The 24,766-nt window shown below is 53.8% G+C and overlaps 1 protein-coding gene across 1 annotated transcript in view; it reads left to right on the forward strand.

Annotated features, from left to right (window-relative positions):
- PLXND1 (plexin D1) overlaps positions 1-24,218 on the forward strand; it is an 80,082-nt gene extending 55,864 nt beyond the window's left edge. The window contains exons 23-36 of the mRNA XM_074878752.1: positions 549-656; positions 2,114-2,244; positions 2,658-2,856; positions 8,420-8,566; positions 10,327-10,483; positions 11,437-11,540; positions 12,584-12,647; positions 13,382-13,416; positions 14,771-14,875; positions 15,694-15,857; positions 17,306-17,453; positions 19,836-19,976; positions 20,826-20,900; positions 21,546-24,218. Coding sequence (XP_074734853.1) covers positions 549-656; positions 2,114-2,244; positions 2,658-2,856; positions 8,420-8,566; positions 10,327-10,483; positions 11,437-11,540; positions 12,584-12,647; positions 13,382-13,416; positions 14,771-14,875; positions 15,694-15,857; positions 17,306-17,453; positions 19,836-19,976; positions 20,826-20,900; positions 21,546-21,662 — 1,695 coding nt within the window. The 3' untranslated portion in view covers positions 21,663-24,218. The remainder of the gene's footprint in view (positions 1-548; positions 657-2,113; positions 2,245-2,657; positions 2,857-8,419; positions 8,567-10,326; positions 10,484-11,436; positions 11,541-12,583; positions 12,648-13,381; positions 13,417-14,770; positions 14,876-15,693; positions 15,858-17,305; positions 17,454-19,835; positions 19,977-20,825; positions 20,901-21,545) is intronic.
- Positions 24,219-24,766: the final 548 nt, after the last annotated feature.

The following is a 24,766-nucleotide window of genomic DNA, read 5'->3' on the forward strand; positions in this document are numbered from 1 at the left end:
CCCCTGAGGCAGTTGCATTTCAGTGGTGAGGAGTGAGATGATGATTTATGACTGCAGAGTGTTTCATTAGTAGTTATTACTCAGGTTTTTAAGTTACCCAGTCTCTATATATCTGCACACTAGAGTCTTTAAGATTCAGACTGCTGTATGAATGTTAGAGATTTAAACATTTTTCCCATCTGTTTCAGAAGTTACATATGTTAAAACACGCAGTACTCCTTTATTTTGACTTAGTCTTCTATAATGCTTTCTCTTCTGGGATTTTTCTAGCTGTCAAATTAGTCTATTTGCAGTCTCCCTACCCTAACAGCCTCCTGTCTGTGCAGACATCTGCCTCCCCCCGTTCTAGTGGTGTTTGTTTGCTCATTCAAGAGGCTCTTGCAAAGTGTTTAAAGGCTTCGTAAACCATACCAATGCATTTCTTCATAATGGGTGGTCTTCAGTGCCGATGACACGTCTCTCTGTCTCGCTGCGCTGTGGCGCGTGGCAGACGAGGAGGCCCGCGGCCGGGTGCAGCCGCCCTCCCCTAACGCTGTGCTTGGTTGCAGTGTTCCTCGCTCTACGAGGAGTGCTACATCCTGCCCACCCAGCAGCTCAGCTCCCAGGTGGGCTCCCAGGTCCAGGAAACTCACCCACTCCTGGTGGGGGAATGGAAAGTGAGTAACCCACTAACAAAACAAATGCTCCGGGGCGGGTGCTAACCATAACTCGCGTGTGTTGACAGTGCCATGCGTTTTCTTGTGGTGTGTGGGGGATGCTTGATCACTTGAAGCAATTAACACATCCCAGCATCAGCTCAGTTTGGTTGATGGGAGAAGGCAGATCTGTGGAGCTGCTCTCCCATGAAGGAGCATTGTCCTGAGACCCTCCCCAGCTCCACTGTGGGCTTTTCTTCCTGCGTGTATCGTACTCTATGTCACTTCGGTCCCCTACACAGTTCATCCTAAATGAGATTCCTCCGAAGCAGGGACATGGTAAAAGCTGTTGTTGTCCCAGAGCTGGGTTTCATGTGGAGAAGAAGTAGGAATTGGAAGAATCAGAGTCTTGCTTAGGTTGGAAGGGAGGTCTGCTTAAACAGCTCCAGTGAGGTGACGTTGCTGAGGGCCTCGTCCAGCTGTGTCAAATATCTTCAAGGATGGGAATCCCACAGCCTCTCGGGGCCCCGTTGCAGTGTCCAACCACCTTAAAGGTGAAAACTTCCTTCCTTACATTTAATGAGTGTCCCACGCTCTATCTGGTGTCCCTTGCCTCTTGTCCTAGAGCTGTGCCAGCAGAGAGGAGCCTGGCTCTGTCTTCTCTGCCCTCCCACGGGGCAGCTGAAGACTGCGGTGAGATCTCCCCTTACCACATCTTCTTCAGGCCGGCCAAACCCAGCCCTTTCTGCCTCTCCTCGTACACCCACTAATTGTTTTGGCAGCCCTCAACTGCACTTGCTCTGGTTTCCCTCTCGTAGCAGGGAGCCCAGCACTAGCCACAGTACTCCAGGTAGCCTCACAAGTGCTGACCAGAGAGGAGTGGCCGCTGCCCCTGCCCCGCTGGCTGAGCAGCTTCTGACACAGCCGTGGGTCACACGCAGTCGTGGCCTGGCCAGGGAAGCGTGCTGTCAGGCGTCTTCAGCTCAGTACCTCCATGTTCAACAGGGACATCCTTGCAGTCAGGAAGGGTAAGCTAGAGGAAAACTGGGAGGCTGCTGTAAGGGCCCCGGGGATACCTTATAGCGGCTTTCCAGCACCCAAAGGGGGCTACAGGAAAGCTGGGGAGCGACTTTTTACAATGGCATGTAGGGACAGGACAAGAGATAATGGCTTTAAACTGACAGAGGGGAGATTTAGATGAGATGTAAGGAAGAAATTCTTCCCTGTGAGGGTGGTGAGGCCCTGGCACAGGTTGCCCAGAGAAGCTGTGGCTGCCCCCTCACTGGAAGGGTTCAAGGCCAGGTTGGACGGGGCTTTGGGCAACGTGGGCTAGTGGAAGGTGTTCCTGGCCATGGCAGGGAGTAGGACTGGATGGGCTTTAAGGTGCCTTCCAACCCAAACCATTCTGTGATTCTATGAATCTGTGAAAAACAATAAGCAGGGTTTTTCTCACTCTGCTTTCTAAATTTTTTCTTTAGATCCCTGAAAACTGCAGACCCAATATGGAAGAAGGAATCTCGCTGTTCTCCACCTTACTCAACAACAAGCACTTTCTCATTGTGTTTGTCCATGCTCTTGAGCAACAGAAGGACTTTGCTGTTAGAGACAGGTATGAACTTCAGAACCAAAGGCCTGGCAGCTGAAGGAGGCTGGTTTATTCGTTACCTGTAAGCGATGCAGCCCGGGTCTGGAGCTGTGCATTTCCGTTGAAGGTTGAGTTGCACTTGCCTCCTACTTTTCTATTAGACACAGGTGGCCATAAACCTGAAGAGCACCAAAAGGTCCAATGAGCGACTCGCTTGTGAGCACTTGGGTCCCTGAACACTTGGTTTACCAGTAAGAGGGTGCAAGCTGACCCACGGTCCTGCCGCACTGAAAGAGGGCTTGAAGTTTAATGCTGTTGAGAATGCTCATGAAAGTTGTCTGAAATGCTGCCTTTCTGTTTTGGTGGGGTGTTTATGCCATTTGGCAGTTCAGTCTTGCTGGATGGGTGCGTGAGTCATGCACAATTCTGTGTTTCAGATGTAACCTGGCCTCCCTGCTCACTATTGCGTTGCACGGGAAACTGGAGTATTACACCAGCATCATGAAGGACCTCTTGGTGGATCTGATAGATGCTTCGGCTTCCAAAAACCCCAAGCTGATGCTGAGGAGAACGGAATCCGTGGTGGAGAAGATGCTGACCAACTGGATGTCCATCTGCATGTACAGCTATCTCAGAGTAAGAGGAGCAGAGCGAGGGGTGTGTGGGGCAGCTGAGGGCCTAATTACCTGTCAGCATTGCCACTGGAATGGGCACTAATGTCCGGCAAACTCCAGTGTATTGAAAGGTTCAAGTGTGGAAAAGTAATCTGAAGTTTAGTTGCTTCCCCACTTTTGCCTGGGGTTTTGGTGAGATCAGACTTCGCAGCAGGCCTTTCCTAAGGCCGGAGCACGAACTAGTGTTTTCACCATGCTTGAGAAGAGAGCCGTAGGGGAGTTGAAAAAATAACCAGAATGGCTTGAGGTTTTGGAAACCGTTCCAGTTATTTGTTGTTTTCTCTGACCAGCTCGCGCAGCCGTGCTGGTGGTTGCCAGGCAGTTCAGCTCTGTCTGCCTCGAGCGCGGGGCCGGCGGCGCCGGGGCCAGGGGCTGCTCTGTGCCGGTGCCCGCTGGTGTGTGGGGCTCCTCGCGCGGGAGGCGGCTCCTGGTTCCGCACTGGCCAGGCAGGTCTTAGCAGCAGAGGTGGGATGTCTGTCCAGAAGCCTGACTGTCTTTTGACGGTAATGAAAAGGAATATATTTGGCATCTCGGAGCACATCAGCAGTCCATCTGCTCAGTGCTTTATCTCCAACGTTTGCCAGTTCTGGTTGGAATTTCCCAGAAGGATTGAGCAATAACTTAATTGATTCCACGGCAGTTAATTGGAGGACACCCCATTATACCCACAGGGGAGAGCCTTGAAAAAGCCTTTGAAAAATCTCTTTTTCCAAAGTGTTTGCTATAGCCACAGAAGCAGTACTGTACTGTCCTCATACATATCATAATGTCTTCTGATCTCAGCTGATGATCACTTTTTGTCCTAAAGCCTGTGGTTTTGTAGTTCATAATCTTTCATTTTAGCTCACACAATTAGCCAGTATAATGAAAGAAAAGTTACAGGAGTGAATGAGGTTGGCCGTGCCAATGCAGCACAACTATCCAGCCTGTAAGAGCAGAAAGGAGTGAATTAGTGAATTTTTTTTAAACTTCAGTTTTTCTGCCTGCAGTTAAACCATTGGAGAAAAAAAGTGCTGATCTCTCCTTTTGGAGAGTGGAGACCACATGTGAGGCATCTGATCCAACTCCAATTTGTGCTAAAAATGGACATTATGCAAGAAGGCTTTCTCAGGGGGGAAAAAAAAAAAAAAGAGGAAAGAAAGTTGAATCTTATCACGTGGGCCTAAAGACTTGGGCACGTTACGGAGCTAATTAATGTCGAGGAGCTCTGGAGTGCCAGCACACTGCCCTTCCCCGGGGCGCCTGGCAGGGAGGGACCTGTCACCGGCAGGCTTGTCCTGGGCCGGTGGCGGAGCTGGTGGCCATCCCTATAGCCATGGCGGTGCTGGGGCGAGCTGTGAGCCATGGAGGGGTCCTGGCAGGGGCTGGCAGTCCCCTGCTTACTTCATGGGCTCAGCCTATTTCCCATTTCTGAAAAGCAAATGGTTTCCATACTAGAGCATAATAAAGAGTTGATTTCCAAGAGGTTTTCACATCACGTGTGCTCCACAGTGAGGGTGGGGGACCTGCTCAGAGGAGAAGCCGTGCTGCCTGCTGAAATAGGAGGCGGAAGAGAATTGATCAGACAGAAATGTCCAGAGAGGCCCTTTGGCTGTCCCCGGCGGACACGAGCTCAGCTGTGCAAAGGGATGGCGGGTCTCGGTCCGCATCAGTGGAGCCGGGACCTTCCTCGCAGCACGAATGAGCTCAGAGCGGTCAGACAGACGGCACCTCCTTACGCGCGGGCTGGTTTCAGCGCAGGGCTCTGATTTAAATATGAGCGATAGTCAGACGCCTCCCATGTGCCTGGCATTCTCTGGATCGAACTCTGTTGCCTTCAGAGAGGCATTTCTTGGTTAAAAAAAAAGGGCTGCCCGCCTGCCTGTAGCACTGGTCTGTCAGACGTGTGACGATGGGTCTGGTTTTCATTCCTGAATTATCCCCATTAATCACAACGTCTATTTGAAACAGCTGCTGCAAAGGTCCCTGCCGTTGTGCAGTGGAAAAATTCCAAGTGCTTGTATTTTCCCTTGTAAGTCAACGCTACATGCTCGAAACATTTGTTTTGTATTAATGCTCTGCCTAACAGTCTGTCCATTTGTGTTTTGGGGGAAGATGATTTGAAGGAGCTGTCTTCAACTGGGAGGGAGCTGCAGGCCACAGTCACTAGTGGTCTGAACATGTGGAGGGCACCTGAAGGCGGCAGAGTGGCCACTCTGACAGGGGGAGGGTTGGCTCGGTGTGTGAAGGAGATGCGATGAAGAACTAGCAGGAGGCTTGCTGCTTGGGCCTGGATTCAGAGGAAACTTGCAACACTTGCACAATGAATGCAGACCTCTGTTTCTGCAGAACTGAGTGAGAATCATAGATAAAATGGTCCATGTCTCTGCTTTCTGCTACAGCTTTGACGGAAAATGCTGAAAAAAAAGCCTGCCTTCCCCATGAGATACCGTGGTGCCATTGTGCCTGGTTCCTAACAGGATCAGGGGGCCAGGAGTTAAAGTTAAGGTCCGGAATTCAGATTTTAGGTCTGGATCCAATCTTCCCAAAGTTTTGCATGTGGGATGGAGCTGAGCTTTGGTTCTTCACAGAATGCAAATAGATAATCATCCCAAAATTAGCAAGCACTTGGGATAAGCAGCTGTTTTCTGTGCTTTTCCCACCCCAGCCTCACCAAGACACTTTGGAAATGGCTGTAAAGTGTTCCTGGGAGGACATCTCTAATGATTTGTCAGCCTTGTTAATAGGGCAGCAACATGTGAATCTAGGCTGTGCTCTAAACCTTTTCTTTTTCCCAAGCATATAAAACCCAAGCCCTCCCACGCTCATCGTGCGTGAAACAGTTCAAGTAATGCCAGCCTGAACTGTGCTTTCCATTACGGCAAAGTTATTTCAGTGCCCTGGGTAGCTTTAAGAGCCCGTAACAGTTCAGTCAAAAATGAAAATGAAGTCTCATTAAAATACATTCACAATAGGAGGAAAAAAGGCCCCAGACTGTGTTTTTTTAAGTATTTTTTTGTCCTGAATCAGCACTGATCTCTAGTTAAACTTCCTTTCTCCCAACTAGCCAAATCCAAAGACAGTTTTGATTCATTTCCAAACGAGTTTTCCGAACAATGCTTGAGGTTTCCAAGTTTGCCATTTTATCTCTAGTCCCTGACTGCCAGCCCTTCTTTCCCCTCTTTGAAATTTGCTGTCTGATTAGCACTTTTGCAGATTTCCATAACATCCCACAGTTCCTGAGCCTGAAAGCCAAAAAGCCAAACAGAAATAGTATCTCGCTGGCGGAGCACTGTCGTTCTTCCCCGTGTGGCCAGTCCTGGGGCCGATCCTGCCCGCGCATGCTGCGGCGGGTCCGAAAGGCCCACGCGTCCCTGGGCTGCCCCTTCCAGAGCAGCTGTGCGTCTGCTGGAAGGTGCCGCACGTCAGCCTTGGCCCGGGCAGCCTGTGCTGCTTTCGGGATGCAAAGAGCTCCCGTATCAGCAGGACTCGTGCTCTTCTCATGTTTTTGGAGGCAGCCGTGTAGCCGTTGGCAGTCCCCTCGCCTCCAACCGGGGCCAGAGCTTCCCACGGGGGGGGACGGGGCAGGCTCCAAAACCCAGCGCTGAATTTAGCCTTGGGCTCGTCCCCGCTGTGTGCTCACGTACGTCCGACATAACAGAGTTCCTGATCGTGGCAGGGCCAGCGTCAGGATCTGTCAGCGCTTCTGGTGCAGGGTCAGCCTGGCGGCACGGGGGTCCGCACTGTGGGAAGGCAGGTGCTGCAGCCCGGGGATGTCCCTGTGCCAGTGTCGTCCCTTCGCCTGTGATCTCCTACTCCCGCCTTTCTCGCAGAAACTTAACTCTTCTTTATGTCTTCTGACACTGCCACCAGTCCGTTCACAATCCTCAGCTTCTCCACATCCCCACGACGTCTCATCTTCCCCTGCTTTCTGGAAGCCGTGCCTGCCTCCATGTCCAGCACCGGCAGCTCCGCTGCTGAGCCGTTTTGTGCTGCGTGCTCAGAAGGAGCATTGCAGGAAGTCGTTAAACCCGGGCAGAAGGCCCAAGGAGCTTCCCCGTGTTCATAAAAAGAGTTGCCCTCGGAAAATAAAGTGGGTGCACCATTGGCACAGATGGTGCGTGCCCACCTACAGCCCTGCTGTAGTGTCTGATCGTCAGCTGCGCCAAACGCAGCCAAATCAAAACTGACATCAAATTAATTGCTTTAGCAATTATAGGGCAATTAGAATAAAAGAATGACCAAGTCTTAATTAAGAAGCAGATTGAACAGGATTTAGCAGCTCCTAGCTGAGAAATATCAAAATCATTCGATATCTGTTGTCTTGAGTAGGATTTCAGATGGCAGGAGTGTTTGTGTGGGGCGTGTGTGATGCTCAGAAAGTACATAAATGTGCAATAATTTGCACTTGCCTCATGGGAAGGAAATAGCACATGAACATTAGGGAGAATGGGATGTACTCCAGTACTGAAAAGTTTCTTAAGAAAATAGCTTATGTTTTACTTGCACATCAGCGTAGCAGGCAGAAGTGGCTCAGAAATCTGGCGTTAAACCGTGTAGCTGAACCGCATCACAAATAGCTGGTCCCTGTTGTGTTTTATGTTTTCGTTGCAGCAGTGTCACAATTCACCTCTCTCCCATAAGATGAAGTTTGATGAATGTAAAGAGTTAAATGGTGTGTTTGCTCGCTGTCGCATGGGAACAGCTTGTTGACCCTGATCCTTTCTGTTTTGCTGTGATCAGGGTTCTGCTGTGGTATGACAAGTATGAACACCAGTTCCCAGAGCCACAGCACACGCAGTGGGCTCACTTCCATGGATTTCAGTGGCAAAGCAGGCAGCGCAAAGAGGCGTTCAGCTGACACCTTCCTGAGAAAGCTGGGCGCCCAGATGTCTCTGTAGACACGGATTTTTGTGCACATCAGCCCCATCCTTGCCCTGCTGAGCGCAGTACGCTGCGCAGCCTGCTCCCTGTCACATTGCAAGCAGTGTCTCTGTACTGGGGTATGGCAGATTCTCCCTGAAGTTCATGCGTTATTTCACATGTAAATGAATGCACATTTGTGTTTTGCTGAGCATTGCGCGTGCACATACCCACTCAGCACAGCTACACATATGCCCCTGCGTTCTGAGGGAGCACTCCGCCTGCGAGACAGCCTGAGCTGGCACAGCCGGCCGGTGGCAATCCACAGCCCCGCAGCGCTCGCGGCAGGAGTTGGATGGGGTGTGTTGATGCTGACAGTCAGTTCACCCTCCCCGAGAATCGCCTGTGGCTGTTGTTGGCTGTTACGGCCTCATCCCCGTCTGCGCTGTCACGTTGCCATGAGCCTGGAAACTTCTGAACAGCCTCAGAGAGGTGCTGGTGGGAGCCGGGGGGCGACGGCACTGAGCACCCGCCAGGGGCTCGCAGCGCCCAGGGTGGACCAGTCCTGCTCCCCGATGCGCGGAGGCACCGTTGGTGTCTGTGCTGAGCCTGTCCCCGCCACACTGCTGGAAGGAGCTGCCACCACCATCTCCGGTTTGCTGACGTGGTCTTTCCTTTTCAAGGAGACGGTCGGCGAGCCCTTCTTCCTGCTGATTTGTGCAATCAAACAGCAGATCAACAAAGGGTCCATCGATGCCATCACGGGGAAAGCCAGGTACACCCTCAACGAGGAGTGGCTCCTGAGGGAGAACATCGAGGCAAAGCCGAGGGTGAGTACCTGCACCCCACGGCTCTGACCGGCGGTTGCCCCAGGAGGTGGGTGTGCGAGAGGCTGATCTGGCGCCCGTGCGGGTGCACTGACCATGTAAACGATACGCCCATGCGGGCACCATGCTGCTGCTGAAGCTCACCAGTGCAGAATGGGGCTTGTGATGACTGTGTGTTTTCACATCTGTCCCTTGGTGGGTCACCTAAGTAGCTCAGATTAGGGGTGGAGCGAGGTGAGAAACTTTGTTCTGCCACATTCAGAGAATTAAAGCAACAGGTTTACCATTCCCGGCCAAAGAGCCCCTTCCCGAGCAGTGGGAAGGTGCTGGCTGCGAACCCGAGTCCTGGGGTGAGGGCTTTGCCCAGGCCCTTGCTGGAGTGGTGCTGAAAAGTGGTTCTGGGAAATGGGAACAGGGTGGAGGAGGGCTGTGCCTGTGAAGGGCTCAGGTCCCTCCAGCGCCTGACACCTTTCCAGAGCCTGGGTCAAATCCTGCTTTCAATTACCTGGCATAAATCTGGAGCAGCTTCACCAAAGTCAGTAGGTTACCCCAGATGTGCATCACCGTAACTCAGAGCAGGTTCGAGCTCCACATCGTCTGCAGATTCCTGTTACCAATTGACCTGTAAATTTACAGTGCAGAGCGAGAGGGGTTAGCAGCGGGGTTCACAGTATTAGCTTTCTCGGCAGAAATGGTAACTTCATAAGTCTGAGCAGGGGAAGCGTGGCTGCTTCCTACTTCACAGGAAGAGAAAGGTAAGTATGAACAGGGTGTGTTGGAGGAAGAAGAGCAACCGCAGGGTTAGTGCTATCTCAACAGCAATCCCCCACACTGCTGGTACCTGAACCACAGCTTTAAAGAACACCTGCACAGTCTACAGTGTGAAATAACATCTTCCTCTAATGCTGTGGAGAAAACGGGACTTCACCCGTGCATTGACAGTGTTCCTAGTCAGTGATGCTGACTCTGTCCTGGTACTGGAAGGCTGTGTTTGCAATCTCAGCCACGACTCGCGCACATACCGGGTGTCCTTCGAAGAGGCGGGGGGAGAGGCCACGCTCGTGGCGTTTGGCACCTGGACTCTGCCTCTCCTCGCTTCGCTGGCATGGCAGCCTCTCCCAAAAGAGGGGAGGGTGATTTATAGGAAGAGAGTCAGTCTTGTTGCCCTGCAGCTTTCCGCTGCAACCGTAGCGGTAGCTGTGCATCACTGAGGTCCAAGCAGGCGCTGGTGGCAGCCTGCAGCCCCTTGCAGCTGCTTGTCCTGCTGCTCCGTACACTCTTGAGCAGGTTCTTGGGTGGTGCGGGTGGTGGGTGCCAGCGTTGCAGCAGACCTGCGACGTGCTTAAAGCTTGTTTAAACAAAGGAGCTCGGCCCATTGCGTCAGGGAGAGGCTGAGCAATGAGCCTTGGCGGTCCCATTAGTCACCGGCCGGAGCCAAGAAGCTGAGGACATGACTGGTTACGGGGGCTGACCTTTCCTCCCGCCCCCGAGGTGGTCTCTGCGTGTCAGGGCTAAGGCCCATTAGCGAGGCAGCGTGAGAGGAGGTTGCAGTGTTGCTCCCTGGGTCCTCCTGGCTGCATCAACAAACGGGGCCTTCAGCCTCCGGGGGCCATCAATCAGCGCCGCTCGCCAGCAGTAAAGCCTGTGTGACCGCCTTTGTTCAGCCTGATTTCCAGCAGTGTGGGGCCCAGCGAGAGCTGTGTGGGTGCTGCAGCCTCTGGCAGAGCTGGACAGGTCACCCCTAACTCAGCCTCTGCCTGCAGAACCTCAACGTCTCCTTCCAAGGCTGCGGGATGGACTCCCTGAGCGTCAGGGCCATGGACACGGACACGCTCAGCCAAGTGAAGGAGAAGATCCTGGAGGCCTTCTGCAAGAATGTCCCCTACTCCCAGTGGCCAAGGGTGGAAGATGTCGACCTGGGTAAGGACCAGATGCGTTAGGAACCAGATGAAATACCTGATGCTGCACGGTAGCTCTTGGTGTGGATCAGAGGGTGGGGGATGAAGCAGCACTGACAAGAGGGCAGATGTCAGGGCAGCCTTTTCCTGGGGATGGTTTTTAGGAATGAGTGATGGGACCAGATACTGGAGGACAGGAATAGCTGGGCACATCACTGGAAAGAAGCTTTAGGAAAGCCCAAGTGGAGCAGAGGGATGCTTGGACTTGCACCCTTCAAAGCCTGTAGTTTTAGCTGCACAACACTAACCCCTAAAACACCCCTGAGCCTGCCGATGGCTTGTTAATACTTGCTAATACTCCCCATAAGCAGCTATAATTGACCCCACGGACTCCTGTCCGGCCATAGGTTCAGATCTGTCATTTGTCTACCCAGTGGCCAACTCCTTCCAAAATTTAAGAAGGATCCAAGCCCAGTGCTGGTAAGAGAAACCTAGGCTGTGGGCCGTGGGGACATGCCCTGGTGTGACGGTCAGCGTGGTCAGTGCCAGGGAGAGCCCCGCAGAACGCCCTGGGCTGGGTCAGGGATGGGGCCCTGCTCCTCGCTGTGGGTGACGCAGCGTGTCCCCGTCACAGCCCCGTGCAGGCCACGCAGCTCCTCACCCACCTGCTGCTCTGTGAGGTGGGTCCCACATGGCTCCTGGAGCGAGACGGGGAGAGGGGAGGGGGGAGGTGTGCCCCGTCTCGCCGAGCAGAGCCTTTGCCACCTCTTCCAGCTCCATCCAAGGCTGCTCTAGTCTGGAAACCCCCCACTATTTCCCCTGCTAAACATCTGCTCTGGTCTCACAGAGCCCCAGAGGCTTTGGCAGTGGGGCTGTGCTGCCCCGAGCGTGGCGTGGCCAGTCCTCGGAGCCCCAGGCCCTGCTGCACGTGCCTCCTACAGGCAGGTGCCTCACTTCTCCCTTCTCTGTGTTCAGAGTGGTTTGCCACCAGCACCGACAGCTACATCCTCCGGGACCTTGATGACACCTCAGTGGTGGAGGATGGCAGGAAGAAGCTCAACACATTAGCACATTACAAGGTAAACCTGCCAGCTTTTCTTCCTCGGAGCCTGCCTGGCCTCGGGGGCGAGCTGTGGTCCCCCCTCCAAAAACAGGATCATCAGAAGCGAGCAGGGAGGTTGCCATAGCTCCATGAGAGCTTCCGGGGAATAGACATCTGCCCTGGCGAGAAGCTCGTTAATATTGCAACACACTGAAACTAATTAAACACTCTTCATGCAAAACAAGTTACTACTGACAACAGAAAGAGGAGGGGAAAAAAAGCTCCTATTCCCAACGGCCACCAGCTTGGCTGATTAGTATCACTCTGCTCTTGATCTGTGCTCCTGCTGAAATCACTGGCACAATTGTTGCTGCCTGCCCTGAGAGCAGGGACTAGGGATGCTGTCGAGGAGTGGAGGCCAAAAATGTGGGCACATGTGGCGAATCAAATTGTTGTCTTGACCGTTTTTCCTTTTAAAATTAAATGAAACCAGAAATTCTTACATGATTTCCATATTCCCTGGTATGCCTAGAAGCATAATCCTCACTGGTCTGTAACAGTGCATGGAAAATCAAACTCGGAGCTGAGTACTTATTAATATTATTATCTGGGTAACAGCCGTACTGTGGAGCCGCAGTGCTGGCACGGTCCCTGCTGTGCCGAGAGCCGGAGCCACAGCACAGGGGGTGGCCCCAGCCCCGCGGGTCCGGGCTGCGGCCGCGTTCCTTCTCCCCTCTGCGAAAAGGCAGAACAGCACCCGCACAGCCCAACGCTCTTCCCACTTCAAATCACCCACTGTCGACATCCAAAAATGTATCTGTCTTGGATGCATGTATTTGCCTGATGCCCCTTGGGTTTGAGAACCTCACTATCTTGTATCTGCATTTAAAGAACCCTCTCCACATGGGGCAGTGCCTTTACTGACAGTTTCCAAGCTGGGGAGCAGGGGCAGGGCAGGCGCAAGAGCAGCAACTGCACCAGCATCCCCCCGCTCCCAGGATCTCCCCAGGGCTGTCCAGGCTCCGTGGGAGGCACCTTAAGGCTCCCGTCATCAATGTCTGCTCTTCCCTTCCTCTGCAGATCCCCGAAGGGGCGTCACTGGCCATGAGTTTGTCAGACAAGAAGGACAGCACGCTGAGCAGAGGTAACTTCTTGCTTCTCTTCCCCTGTTGCTGGGGGCTGGGCAGAAACACTTGTGCTTTTAATGGGGTCTCAGGGATGCTGAGAGCTGGCTGCCAGCCCCCTTGCCTGGGCGTTGGGGTGTGGCGTTAGCCCGTGCAGGCTCTGGTGGTACCAGCACTCATGGAGCACCCTGTCACCATGGAGCATTAGGCAGAGCTGGGCATCGCTCGGGCCACCTTTGTGCTCGGGAAGACACTGAGCACGGACTGGGGCTGCCACCGCTGAGCATGCTGGCCAGCGGCAGCCCGGCACGTGCCGGGAAGCCCTCAGGGTCACGCAGGGTCTTCGCTGCTCTCCAGCCCGTGCTGAGGTGTTCATGTGGGGCAGAGAGAGCCATGGAGCTGCAGCAGACGTACCTCCCTCCTTCCCACGGGGTTCCCCTTGCTCAGGCTGGGCGATGCGTGGGGCATCACGATGCAGGGGTGCTGCGCTCGTGCCCTCTTGGGTCCCTCCTAAAACACCCCTTGGGAGACCTCAAGTCCTCCTTAAAGTACTTCCTGAGGTATTTGCCACATGCCCCAGAAGGTGATAACCCCAAAACAAAGAAGAATGCTGAGGTCACTTGGGGGTCACCAGCTCAGCATTGGGGTTCTTGGGGAAAGTGAAACGCCTCCTGACGTGGAAGGTGTCTGCAGAGGCTGGTTTTGGTTTGGGTCCCCCGACTGAGCCGCTTTGTGTCTCTCTTATTCTTCACAGTGAAGGATTTGGACACCGAGAAGTACTTCCACTTGGTAAGTGTCCTGCTCCTGGCTGCGCAGGCTGGTGGCTGCATGGTGGGGAGCCGGGGACCCCGGGGGGGCTGGCAGGGTGCAAGGGGCAGGGCTCCTTGCGGCAGTGGGGGGATGCCCATCTAACCTGCGTATTTCAGTGTCTGTCACCTTTATGCTGGCTGCCTATCAGCAGCCAGAGGAAGCTGTTGCAAACAGGTGCCAAACAGGCCGTCTCATCCCTGTGCGTGTCCCCGCCCTGTGCAGGCAGCAATCCCTCGTCTCTCCTGCACTTAAGTCTGTGGGTCCTGGTTTTCAGTGTGTGTGATGAAAGGAGAAAATCTTCTCAGCCTTGCTGATATTAACTTAATTCATCTCTGTGGGCTAGAACGTCAGATGTGATGAACAAGCTGGATCAGAGCTCGTTAGTTTTCTTCAGAAGGGCTCAAAGAGGCGCAGAAATGTTATCTGTAGACAAGCTTTAGTACTGTGGGACATAATAAAAAATTACTGGTATGACAAAGTAATTGTTGTGCCTGATCTGGCTGTCAGCAGCCAGAGAGAGTTCAGGAGCGCCGCCGGTAGCAGCCCGCACAGCCTTGGTCAAGTCACTTACCGGGAGCTCCTGGCACGCCGCCTGCTTCCCAGGGCTGGGGAGATTTATTAGTTCCTGCTTGTGCGCCACGCTGGAAGTACAAAGTGCTAAACGTTGCTAAAAGCTAATATGAAAAAAGTGTTACGGACAACAACAGTATTTCATAGCATGATTTTTTTTTTTCTCTGCTAAAGTTTCCATGCTCAAATAGAGTACAAACACACAATGTGTGCACACACACGTACGTGCGGAGCAAGGAGGGAGAAGGGATGGGACACTGAATGTGCACATCTGAAACAACGCCAAGATGGACTTAAGTGGCTTGCTAGGTCATTACAGTAATTAACTGACCTGGCCAGTGGAATATTTAGCTTTGTTTTCAAAAAGGCCAGGGTAGGAATATTGGCTGATCGCTCTTGCAGTTTTTCCAGAACTCAGAAAAGCTGTTTTCTGCGGAAGCCCTGTGCTGGGAGCCTCGAGTGCCGGCGCACAGGAGTGCTGCACAGAGCAGGGAGGCGAGCAGACTAACATGCGAACTGAGATTGATTGTTTCATTTTCTTTGTCTAGCTTGAGAGAGGCAATAAAGAACGCAAGAGAAACAAATGTCAGAAAAACTGAGCATTATGAATCACTTTTTTAAAGCCATATAAGGGTGTATTTGTAATACAGTAACTGCTTTTTAATTGAATTTTATAAGCAGTTGAAATTTTATACTTAAAGGAAAATTCAGTGTGACACTTCCAGAGAGGAGCGTGCTAAACATGTGTTTTATATCGAACCAGGTTCTCCCAACCGACGAATCGGTTGAACATAAGAAGTCCCACAGGCAGAGCCACAGGAAGAAAGTCCTGCCGGAGATCTACCTGACCAGGCTGCTCTCCACAAAGGTGGGGGACGGGAGGCCCTGCTCGGCGGCGGGTGGGACCGTCGTTTGCGGGTAGCGAGGAGCCTGCTCCAGGGCAGGAGCGCCGCGGGGCCGCTCACTCTCAAGGGGCGAGGGGACTCCTGTCCAGGCGGCTGGAGCGTGTCCCGCAAGGCTGCCCGGCACCGCGGGCTCCTTGGGTTCCGTCCAGCTTCCCAGCTGGCCCTCGGAGCAGCAGCGCCACTGCCGGAAGCCCCACACGAGCTCCCCAGGCTGGTCTGGGGTCTGTGCACAGGAAGGGGGTGCTGACCGCCTCAGGGCTCCTGCTGCACGGTTTAACCTGGAGCCATCTCCCCAGCGAGAGATCCTGCTGGGAAAGGAGAAGGAGATGGTCAGCTCGGGGAGCCGGGGCAATGTCTGTGCGATCTTAATTCAGATTTGAACTTCCCCACTCCCTGCGAGTGCTCAGCTCCAGCAGTTGGGCTCCCAGCCCATCTTTAATCTCAGCATGATGCCTTACTGGAGCAGAGATCACAAGAATGGCCAGCAGTCTCTAGTCTTCTCTGTATTTACTGTGCAGAACAATCACAGATGTGAGACCCTAGCAGTAAGAAGGAAAATCACAATGCCAAAAGAAATTAAATCCAAATGCAAGCTAATTATATCACTATGCACAAACAAACCTTTCCCTCCCTGCTTTGGCATCCCCTTTCTCTCCCGATTTATCCAATTGGCAGCAAAGGATTTCCCCTTGTGCGCAGCAGTCTCAGCCCCTCACACTGCTTTCCTGGGCCCGGGTGCTGCTGCTTTCCCCGCCCTCCATCGCGTGTGCTCGTCCTGCAGGGCACGCTGCAGAAGTTCCTGGACGACTTGTTCAAAGCCATTCTCAGCATCCGAGATGATAAACCACCTGTGGCCGTGAAGTATTTCTTTGACTTCCTAGAGGAGCAAGCAGAGAAAAGAGGGATCACAGACCCTGACACTATGCACATCTGGAAGACCAACAGGTTTGGAAGAGGAAATCTCTTTTTTCTTTCCTTCCTTCCATCTCTCAGGAGCAGCAGCTGCAAAGCCTTCATGTCCTGGACTAATCATTACATTGCTAAAAGTAGAAGAGGGACTTGGAAAACAGGAGGGGTGGCGGAGGGGCAGCAAAAGATGAGGCCAAACACAGGCTTGGAGAGCTTTGAACAAACACAGCTCAGGGGAACAGCGAGCTGGAAGAGGAGACACAGGCAGATAAAGGGCAGAACGAACTGGCACACAAATATGAATAATTAAAGGAGAAACAGAAGAGGGACGGGATAATGGGAGACAGCAATGGTGTTAGCTCCAAGCACTGAAGATCTGAGACAGAGTCCAAAATCATGTCAAGTCTTAAAACATCATGGAGATTTTAAAAACAACATATTTGGCTCCTTTTCAATTGCTTTCTGGCTTTTCAGTCCTTGGGGGCAGTTTTCCCGACTTATCTTTGTAACCAAGCTGGGACTCCAGAGTATTCACAGGACTCCGGGAGCTGGTGCTGTGACAGGAGAATGCTGGCAGGCACTGCAGCACTGGGGACCAGCCGGGAGCGGTGCTGAGGGACGTGATGAGCAGCAGGAATGGGGTTGGGGAGCCAAAGTGAAGCGGGGAAATAAAATGGGAGAAACCGGAAGATTTAACCGGGGAGAGCAGGGAGCTGGGAGGGAGCGTCGGGGAGAGGTGCAGCACTTCTGAGGCTCCAGGGACTGTTTCCAGCCCAAAATGTGAAAATTAAAAACGAATTTGGCTGGGATAGCAGGCATGAAGACACAACCATTGGGCTACAGATTTGCCTACCCTTCATTACCTTTAATTGCCAGTAGAGCAAAGACTTATAGTGGCTTTCACTCCTCAGCTGCTGAGGAGGGGTGGTGGGAAGGGCAAGCGATGTACTGAAACTGTGTTGTGGCCAAATGAGCAGTGAAATAACTGAAGGAAAAGATGATGAGAGCAGAAAAAAAGACACATGAAATGCATTTCACGGGGCCAGGCTTACCATCAGAACCAGATGACAGTTACTGTCAGGGAAGGAGGGGAAGGAGTTGACACCGTTGCTACAAAAATCAGCGAGTTGGGGAGCCTGATCCAAGAGCCCCCTGCAGGGCAACCTGCCCGTGTCTCTCCTGGGCTGCAGCCGGCTCAGGGAGCTGCTGAAGGAACAAGGGTGGACAAGGCTGTACACAAAGTTTCCTGTCCGTGCCGCGTGCTTCAGCCTGCAGAAATGTCTCTTCAAGGTGAAGACGTGTGCCTGCCCCTCTAGCTAGGCAGGGGGCCGTGCGCTACTGGGATGTGATGAAATAGCAAAACCTGGCTCCTCATTTTTTTCCTCTCTTCACTTTCTATCATCATCTTTCCTGCATTTCCTCCCCTCTCCCTCTGGAGTACAAAAATTCACCCAGTGTGTGTTCCTGGCTTGTTTCCTTCACAGCCTACCTCTGAGGTTTTGGGTCAACATCCTGAAGAACCCCCAGTTTGTCTTTGACATCGACAAGACAGACCACATCGACGCCTGTCTCTCTGTGATAGCCCAGGCCTTCATCGATGCCTGCTCCCTGTCCGACCTGCAGCTGGGCAAGGTACCGTCTGGGGGGGATGTCTCGGTCCTGCCTGGGGCCGCAGGCCAGCACAGGTGGGAAGGGACTCTCGGAGGTCACCCAGTCTGACCTCCCCCGGCAGCTGGGCTGGCTGGTGGTTTCTGTGCAGCCGCTCGCCTGGTGCAGCCGTGAGAAGCTCAGGAGGTGACCGAGCCTTCGTCAACATGGGCTGCGCCTGCCCAGGTGGCCCCCTCCGTCACACACTGGCCCCCTCCATCACACGCTGGCCCCTCCGGCATGCGGCCAGAGCCCGGCAGACCCGGCACACCTGCCTAGGGAAGCTAAACCTGCACAGGCCACATCTCTTCTCCTGCACACCGTCCTGCAGGGCTGGTGGGCAGCGAGACGTCCAGTGCTCGTGTTTTCTGTTCTCCTGCTGGCTTGGCCAAGCGCGGTGTTGACATTTGGAACTTCCCAACATAAATAAGTTTTATTAAGAAATGCTGTAAATCGTCCCCCACTGCCCACCCACCCTCCCCCCCCCCCCCCCCCCCCGCCCCAGAGGTGGCAGCAGCGTGCGACACAGAGGGGACCCTACGGAGAGAGGGGTGGGAGGCAGGCGCTGCTCTGTGCTCCCCCAGACCGAGAGCGGCAGGAAGCCTTCGCTGGGAGAGGTTAATACTGCAGGAAGATCTAATGAGCACTTGATTTTTTGTTTGTTTGGGTTTTGGTCTTTTTTTTGCATATGTTACGAAACACCTACGATTTGTCCTTGTCAAGCTGTGGATGAGGGGAAGAGGGGTCAGCTGGAGTCAGACAGCAGATGGAAACATTTTTCAGGAATACAATAGCATAAGTGAAGGAATTGTTGAGTAATGTGGGAAGAATAAATCCTCAGCATAAAAATCAGCTTGCATATACACGCAGCGTATCACTGAATGTTTTCCAGGCTGGATTCTTCCCCTGGTTTCAGCATGTTGCTCTCAATGCTGCAAATGTGAGAGCAGACTCAGACTCTGTACATCTGCAGTGCGCAAGCAGTTAATAAACCAGTACCCACCTCTTCGTAATACAGAGTGGTCAAATCAGGCACAAATTTAAAAAGAACTCAAAAAAGGGGCAGCATGGGTTTCTTTTGTGTTTCTAAGGGGAAAAAAAAATGTTATGAGCAGGCTCTGTAACTTGGCTGTATTCCTGTAATGCCTTGTCATTGGGTTTGAAAATAAACTGCTGTGGGATCTGGTGCCACAGCCTGGTGCCCATTTCCCATTTCCCCTGTAGCATTAGCCAGACTACATATTGCAGCAGCAGATTGCAGCTACCCCGGGCTTCCTTATTTACTGCCCGACACAGCTGAAGATGCTGCCTCAGTGGCTGGAGCCCCGCGGTGCTTGTCTCCTCTGGAGCTCCTCCCTCCCCTCTCCACCTGTCCAAGTGTCGGGGAGCAGCAGCAGCCCTCGCTCCGGTGTCTGGGCAGCAGGACGCACTGATCTCACTCCCCTCTCTGTCCCTGCGCCTGGGGCTGGTTCCCTTTGGGATGCAATGCGAGGCCAGTCAGCCAAGTTCATTCCCCGGGTAATGATATCAGCAGGGCAGGATTGCCTGGAGGTTAAAATCATTCATGCTTGTGTTTGCAGGGAGTGCAGGTGGGGTTATGCCTTCACTGGTACAACCCGAGCGTGTGGCTGGGAGGTTAAGACTGCTTTGTCCAAGCTGACATTAATCAAGAGAACTCAGTATTTTCTGTTAATTACTTTTCATGCACTCAATATAGGGCAGGCAGGCTGGGTTAGCCAATGCAAAATAAATCAAAGCTACATGAAAAATCCAAGAGGAACATTTCAACTGGCAAAGTTCAGCTTGTAAGAGAGCTTTGTTCTTGCGTTTAAATCAAGCTGGCTGCTCAAGAGACCCGAGTCAACGCACGCAGAAGCCCTTCCCTTGTTACCAATTTCCACACGCAGAGCCATGGAGCACAAGTGTTTTATCTAACACAGTCGTGCTACACTCGTCTGCAGAGCATCACCTGGCAGCGAGCCACCTCCCCTGACCCCGTGCATGCTTTTTAGTCTGCCCTGGCTGCAAATTAAAACACCTTCACACAGTCCACCTCCACTGGCACTGGAGCTAACGGACGTTTAGCTCACGCTAGGCAGAAGGGCAGAGGGACCGCGCTGTGGCTCCGCGGGCGGGCGGTACCTGCCCGCAGCACCTTGGTGTCTGGGAGCAAGCGCCTCTGTCATCAGCTGTTTTGTGCTCGGCGCCATCCCACCACACTCCTGTCTGTGTAAAGCCAGGACCAAAGCCGTGGTAGCTGGTTCCTGAACCCAGCCGCAGCTGAAGTCGTGTCTGATGGTTAGCACTTTGGTCAAACAGGATAAAAAATTATTTCAGTCTGATTTCGGTATCTCGCCCTTGCTCTAGGACTCCCCCACCAATAAACTACTGTATGCCAAGGAGATCCCTGAGTACAGGAAGATAGTGCAGAGATACTACAAGCAAATCCACGACATGCCCCCACTCAGCGAGCAGGAGATGAACGCCCACCTCGCGGAGGAGTCGCGGGTAAGGTGCTGGGCTGCAGACGGTGGGGGGGGCTTGGCCAGTGCCTGCCCCCGTGCCGGGGCCGGGGCTGCCAGGGCGAGGAGACCGAGTCTGCTCCGCTCTGGGCGACGACAGGAGCCTGGGAGCAGCAGGGAGCGCAGGTGGGCTGCAGTCAGCTACTGCTTAGATGCTGGAAGGAGCAAACAAGAAAGGATATTTTGCCTCAAACTTCCACGCACAAACTTCATCTGACCTAATTCCAGGCATCTTCAATTACTGCCAGAGCTGCAGTAAACACCCACGAATTAGCTTGAACCTAACTGGCTTTGGCACCACTGGGAGCTGAAAGCGAAATTCAGCACCAAAGAGCCGGGAAGTTTGGGAAAGGATCTCTGTGGCCCTGCAGCCCCCGGGCAGCCTGCTGGCAGCCGGCCCCCGTACCAGCCACGGGAGCTGGCAGCTGCCCCCCGGATCCAAGCCCTGCCAGCGATGCAGCACAGCTTCCCCAAAACCCAACCATCTCCCTGCTGTGTTTTAGCTTCAGCCACCAAGCAGGTTTTTTTTCCATCAGCATTCCTCTGCCCAGCTGCTGCCCCATCCTTTGAAATGGCTTTGAGCACAGAGGGGTAAACAGTGCTACCAAGCGTGGGCATTTAAGGCTGGCTTTAAAAAGACTGAGACCGTTTCTGATGCAAGCCAATGCACCTTCCATAAAGGAGTCAGTCAAAAGTCCAGCGACATCAATGCCACAGTACCAAAAATACCCAGGCAAAGCCTTCTTTTCATCTAGTTAATGCCTGCTGATTGGTCTTGAACTCGCTTGCTGCATCACATTAATATTCCTCCCCTCTTTGTTCTGTCTTTATAAAGAAATACCGGAACGAATTCAACACCAACGTCGCCATGGCCGAGATATACAAATACGCCAAGAGATATCGCTCCCAGGTAAGTGGGTCCCTCTGCACTCAGGCTCCAGCGTACCCGTGGAGGGTTGTGGCCGAGCGGTCGGACGCCTGCACCCAGTCCCACAGAAAAGGGATTATCGGTTTTTTGCATAATCCCACACACATATGTAATATATGCACACACAGATGCACCTGCTCTCCTATCCCTTGGCTGACGGCTTCTTGGAAGAGAAGACTGGCTGTTCCTGGCTGATTTGAACAGCGTTTGGCTGGGCTGGACTGAAGCGGGGCTGCCCAACGTGTAGGCCCACAGAGGAGGGCAGAGCACGCTGATGCAGTCCACACCCAAAATAACTTGCCGCTCGCCACCCTGTGCTGAGGCACCAGCCCCGGCTGCCTCCTGACCCCCTGCACCCCCATGCTGTGGGCTCACTCTGCACCGTCAGCTTGATTATTATGTTTTTGGGTGGCATTCCCCTCGTCTCCCACACCCCGCGCAGGGACTCGGCTGTGCCCCAGAGCGGCTGGAGGGTGCTGGGGTGCGTGAGCATGGGGGCTGTGGGGCGGGGGGGGCTGTCCCCATCGGTGGTGGGGCTGGGATTCAGGCTCAGCAGGGCTGGGGTTGGAGGCGGGGAGCTGGGCACCTGCACCGCCGCAGCCGCCAACCTGCCCGTGTCTCCTGCAGATCGTGGCCGCCCTGGACGCCAACCCCACGACAAAGCGCACCCAGCTCCAGCATAAGTTTGAGCAAGTGATTGCACTCATGGAGGACAACATCTACGAGTGCTGCAGTGAAGCCTAGGCTGGCCGCAGCCCTGGAAGTGACCTTCTCCGCAGCGCAGTGTCGCAGGGAACCTGCCTTCAGCCATGGATGCACCGTGGGTCGCCTCCGCCGGGGTCGTTCTCGAACCAGCCTCGCGGTGGGGGTGGGCCTGGCCCGCGGCTGAAGGACTCCCTCACCTAACAAGAAGCCACGAGACACCTTTCTGAGCAGCTCAAAAACCCTCTGGTCTGCGCTGTGGCACCCATAATTTATTTGCTGTTGCCCGCCAGAAATGGAGACGTGACACTTGTGGCAAGCTCAGTTCACCACTTCCCTCTGGTCAGCGCCCGAGCGGTCAGCGGCTCCCTGCACCCCTGTTTGTGGTTCCTCAGGACAAGAGACGGGGCTGCAGAAGCCGTAACCAGACACAAAGCAGAAGGGTCGCCTCAGGGAGTCACGGGCAGGGACGGCGAAGGCCATCGGAGCCACGCTTGAGCTCCCTTCCACACCATTCCTCTGACATCCTTGTTTTTCCAACACTAGGGACTCTATCAGCTGTTCACTGTCTGCTGCATTCTGTGTATTTTTGTGCCTTTTAATTTTTGTACTGTATGTGTAAACATAACCACTCCTCCATCTGAGACTTGGGCAACGTGGGGAACTCGGGGCTGAGACAAAGCAGTTGCTTCCCCAGTAGCTAAGGCATGGCGAAAGCACTTTATCCCTTAAGGGCAGCTGTTGTGGAGCCGGAGGGAGCGCGATACCTGTTAGAGGGTGGGAAGGGCTGTTCCCCTTCCCCGGGTTCCCTGCCTGCACACACAGCGAGCTGGAGTTGCAGTGGTAGGCAGCTGCCCACCACCTTCCAGCCAGCCGGTCCCAGGCACCGCTTCTGCTGAGGAGACCGGGTGTAGCAGGTGAGGGGGGGCTCGTGCCCCACACCCCAGTCTCTTGCCCCACACCCCAGTCTCCTGCCATGCTGGCTGCGCCCACGGCCCCAGCTCCCCCCGGTAACCCGGCTCATGCCAACGGGCGTCAGCTTCTGCTGGGAGCATCTTCCCTCCCTCTGCCCCATGCGCTCCAGTGTCTCCCCGTGATCGTCACAACGTCGGTGCTGCAGTGGTGTCTTCCCAAAGCAGCTCTCTCCACTCGCTTCGGACCCAGCCCTCCGCGGTTGTCACCTGAGAGCAGCCGAGAATGCACGGTTCTGCTGTGTGTCCAGTCTTTTTTCAGCCCCTAAAGGCAGAGGGAGTGGGCCCCATCCCCTGGCAGCACGGTGCTCCCGCAGGGCAGCGGAGCAGCCCCAGCACCCCGTGTCCCAGGCGTACACCGGGGACAGCGAGCAGGGCCCCACCGCGCAGACAGACGCAGCTCATCCGAGACCCAGAAACCTCACTGCCGTCCCGCAGCACCCGCGCCAGGGCAGAGCCCCCGTCCCAGCAGGGTGACCCCTTCTCCCTTCTGCAGGCACCTTCATCCGTCCCGCAGCCGGGGGAGCCGTGACCCTCTGCGGAGGCTGCACCGCAGCCGGTGCCACACACTTGAAGCCAGCATTCACATGCAGGCAAAGGCAACCTGCCCACGACAGCTAAACCCAGCCTTAGCCACCGCATTTTCTAACTGCCAAATCGAAAAGGAAAAAAGAAAAAAAGTTACTACCTCACTCCAGGCAGGGTCTAAGGTGAGCCTTCGTTACTCATCCAGCTGGCAAGGATGCAACCTGGTATTAGATGACTTCGGTCCATCAAAACTCCTCCTGGGTGACTCACTGCCGTGGACAGGTGGCCTCCGTCCCATCGTTTCCAGTAATGCCACATTTGTCAGAAATTGGAACATCAGAATTGTGTGTGTGTATATAGATATCTATTTTAAAACAAATGATAGACTTTATCCAGTATGTTAAAAGGGGGGTAGGGATGGGAGGGAAAGGGGAAGAGCAGAGTTTTTTGTGGGTTTGGGTTTTTTGGTTTTTTTGGGTTTTTTTAAAAAGAACTACAGAAAAAGTACATACACTGTGGAGGTTTCAATGTCTTTGCTGAGGATGTGGCTTCAGAATAGAAACTCTAAGAATGTAGCTGGGCTACATTTTATTTTGAAAGTGATTTCACAAAAAATTCTTGAATTTTTTTTTTCTTTTAGAAACTGTGAATAGCTGCCAGAGATATAGGCAGGCCCAGCACAGGGAAGGGGAGGGTGAGAAGGACCAAGGTAGCAGAGAATGTTGAGCTTGGCTGGAGGTGGGGAAAGGGCCATGGGGCAACAGCCCTGTGTTGTTACAAGGAAAGGATACAGGTGAGCTGGTAGTAGAGTTTGCCTCCACAGGATGTGACTGGGCCATGTATTAGGGCCTATTGCTTTATTATTTAATTTTCTCCAAAGCAAAAAAAAGAAGTAGTTGCTACAACCATTTTAAAAGAACAACTTTAACAGAGCAGAAGCTTGAGGGTTTGTAGTGTTGCCTTGAACCCCTGAGCCCTTTGTAACCTGTTTTTAAACTTTGGCACGTGTTGTGGGTGTAGTGCCCTTACCTGCTGTGTAGTGGAAGTGGCAGACTCTTGGAAAAGCCTATCTTTGTAATAAAACGAGGTGCTGAAACCCGCCTGGTGCAGTTTCCTGCCCTGTGCATGCAGAGGACCCACGGCGCTGTGGGAGACACCGCAGGCACACACAGTGAGTGTTGCGCGTACCAGACTGGGGGCGGCAGCTCAGCCCATCACCCCCATGGTCCCAGACGAGACGGGGTTTTACCCCTCTGGGCTGCAGAGCCCCGGCTCCCCGCAGAACACGGTGTGGCCACGCAATGCCCCCACTGCCACAGCTCCCACCCCAACAGGAGCGGGGAGAGATGCCCATGAGGACACGGCCGGGCACCCGAACCGCCTGCACGCAGTAACACCAGGCGCCCGGCACCCTCACCTCTGCCAGGTGCCGTCGGCCCATGAGACGTCGTCTTCTCCCAGCCCTGGGGAGCCCAGCGCCTGCTCAGCACCACCATCAGCCCTCAGGGCTTCTGGCTGCCGTGCCAACACCCACCCAGCCCGTAGGTCTTAATAACCACGGCATCGCTAAATCCTCTCTCCTCACCTCCCCCCAGTGAAAGCTGCTCTTTTCAGACACCAGAGGGATTTTCTTTTCCCACTAGAAAG

Source organism: Strix uralensis, chromosome 10 (genome assembly GCF_047716275.1).
Source record: "Strix uralensis isolate ZFMK-TIS-50842 chromosome 10, bStrUra1, whole genome shotgun sequence".
NCBI lineage: Eukaryota > Metazoa > Chordata > Aves > Strigiformes > Strigidae > Strix > Strix uralensis.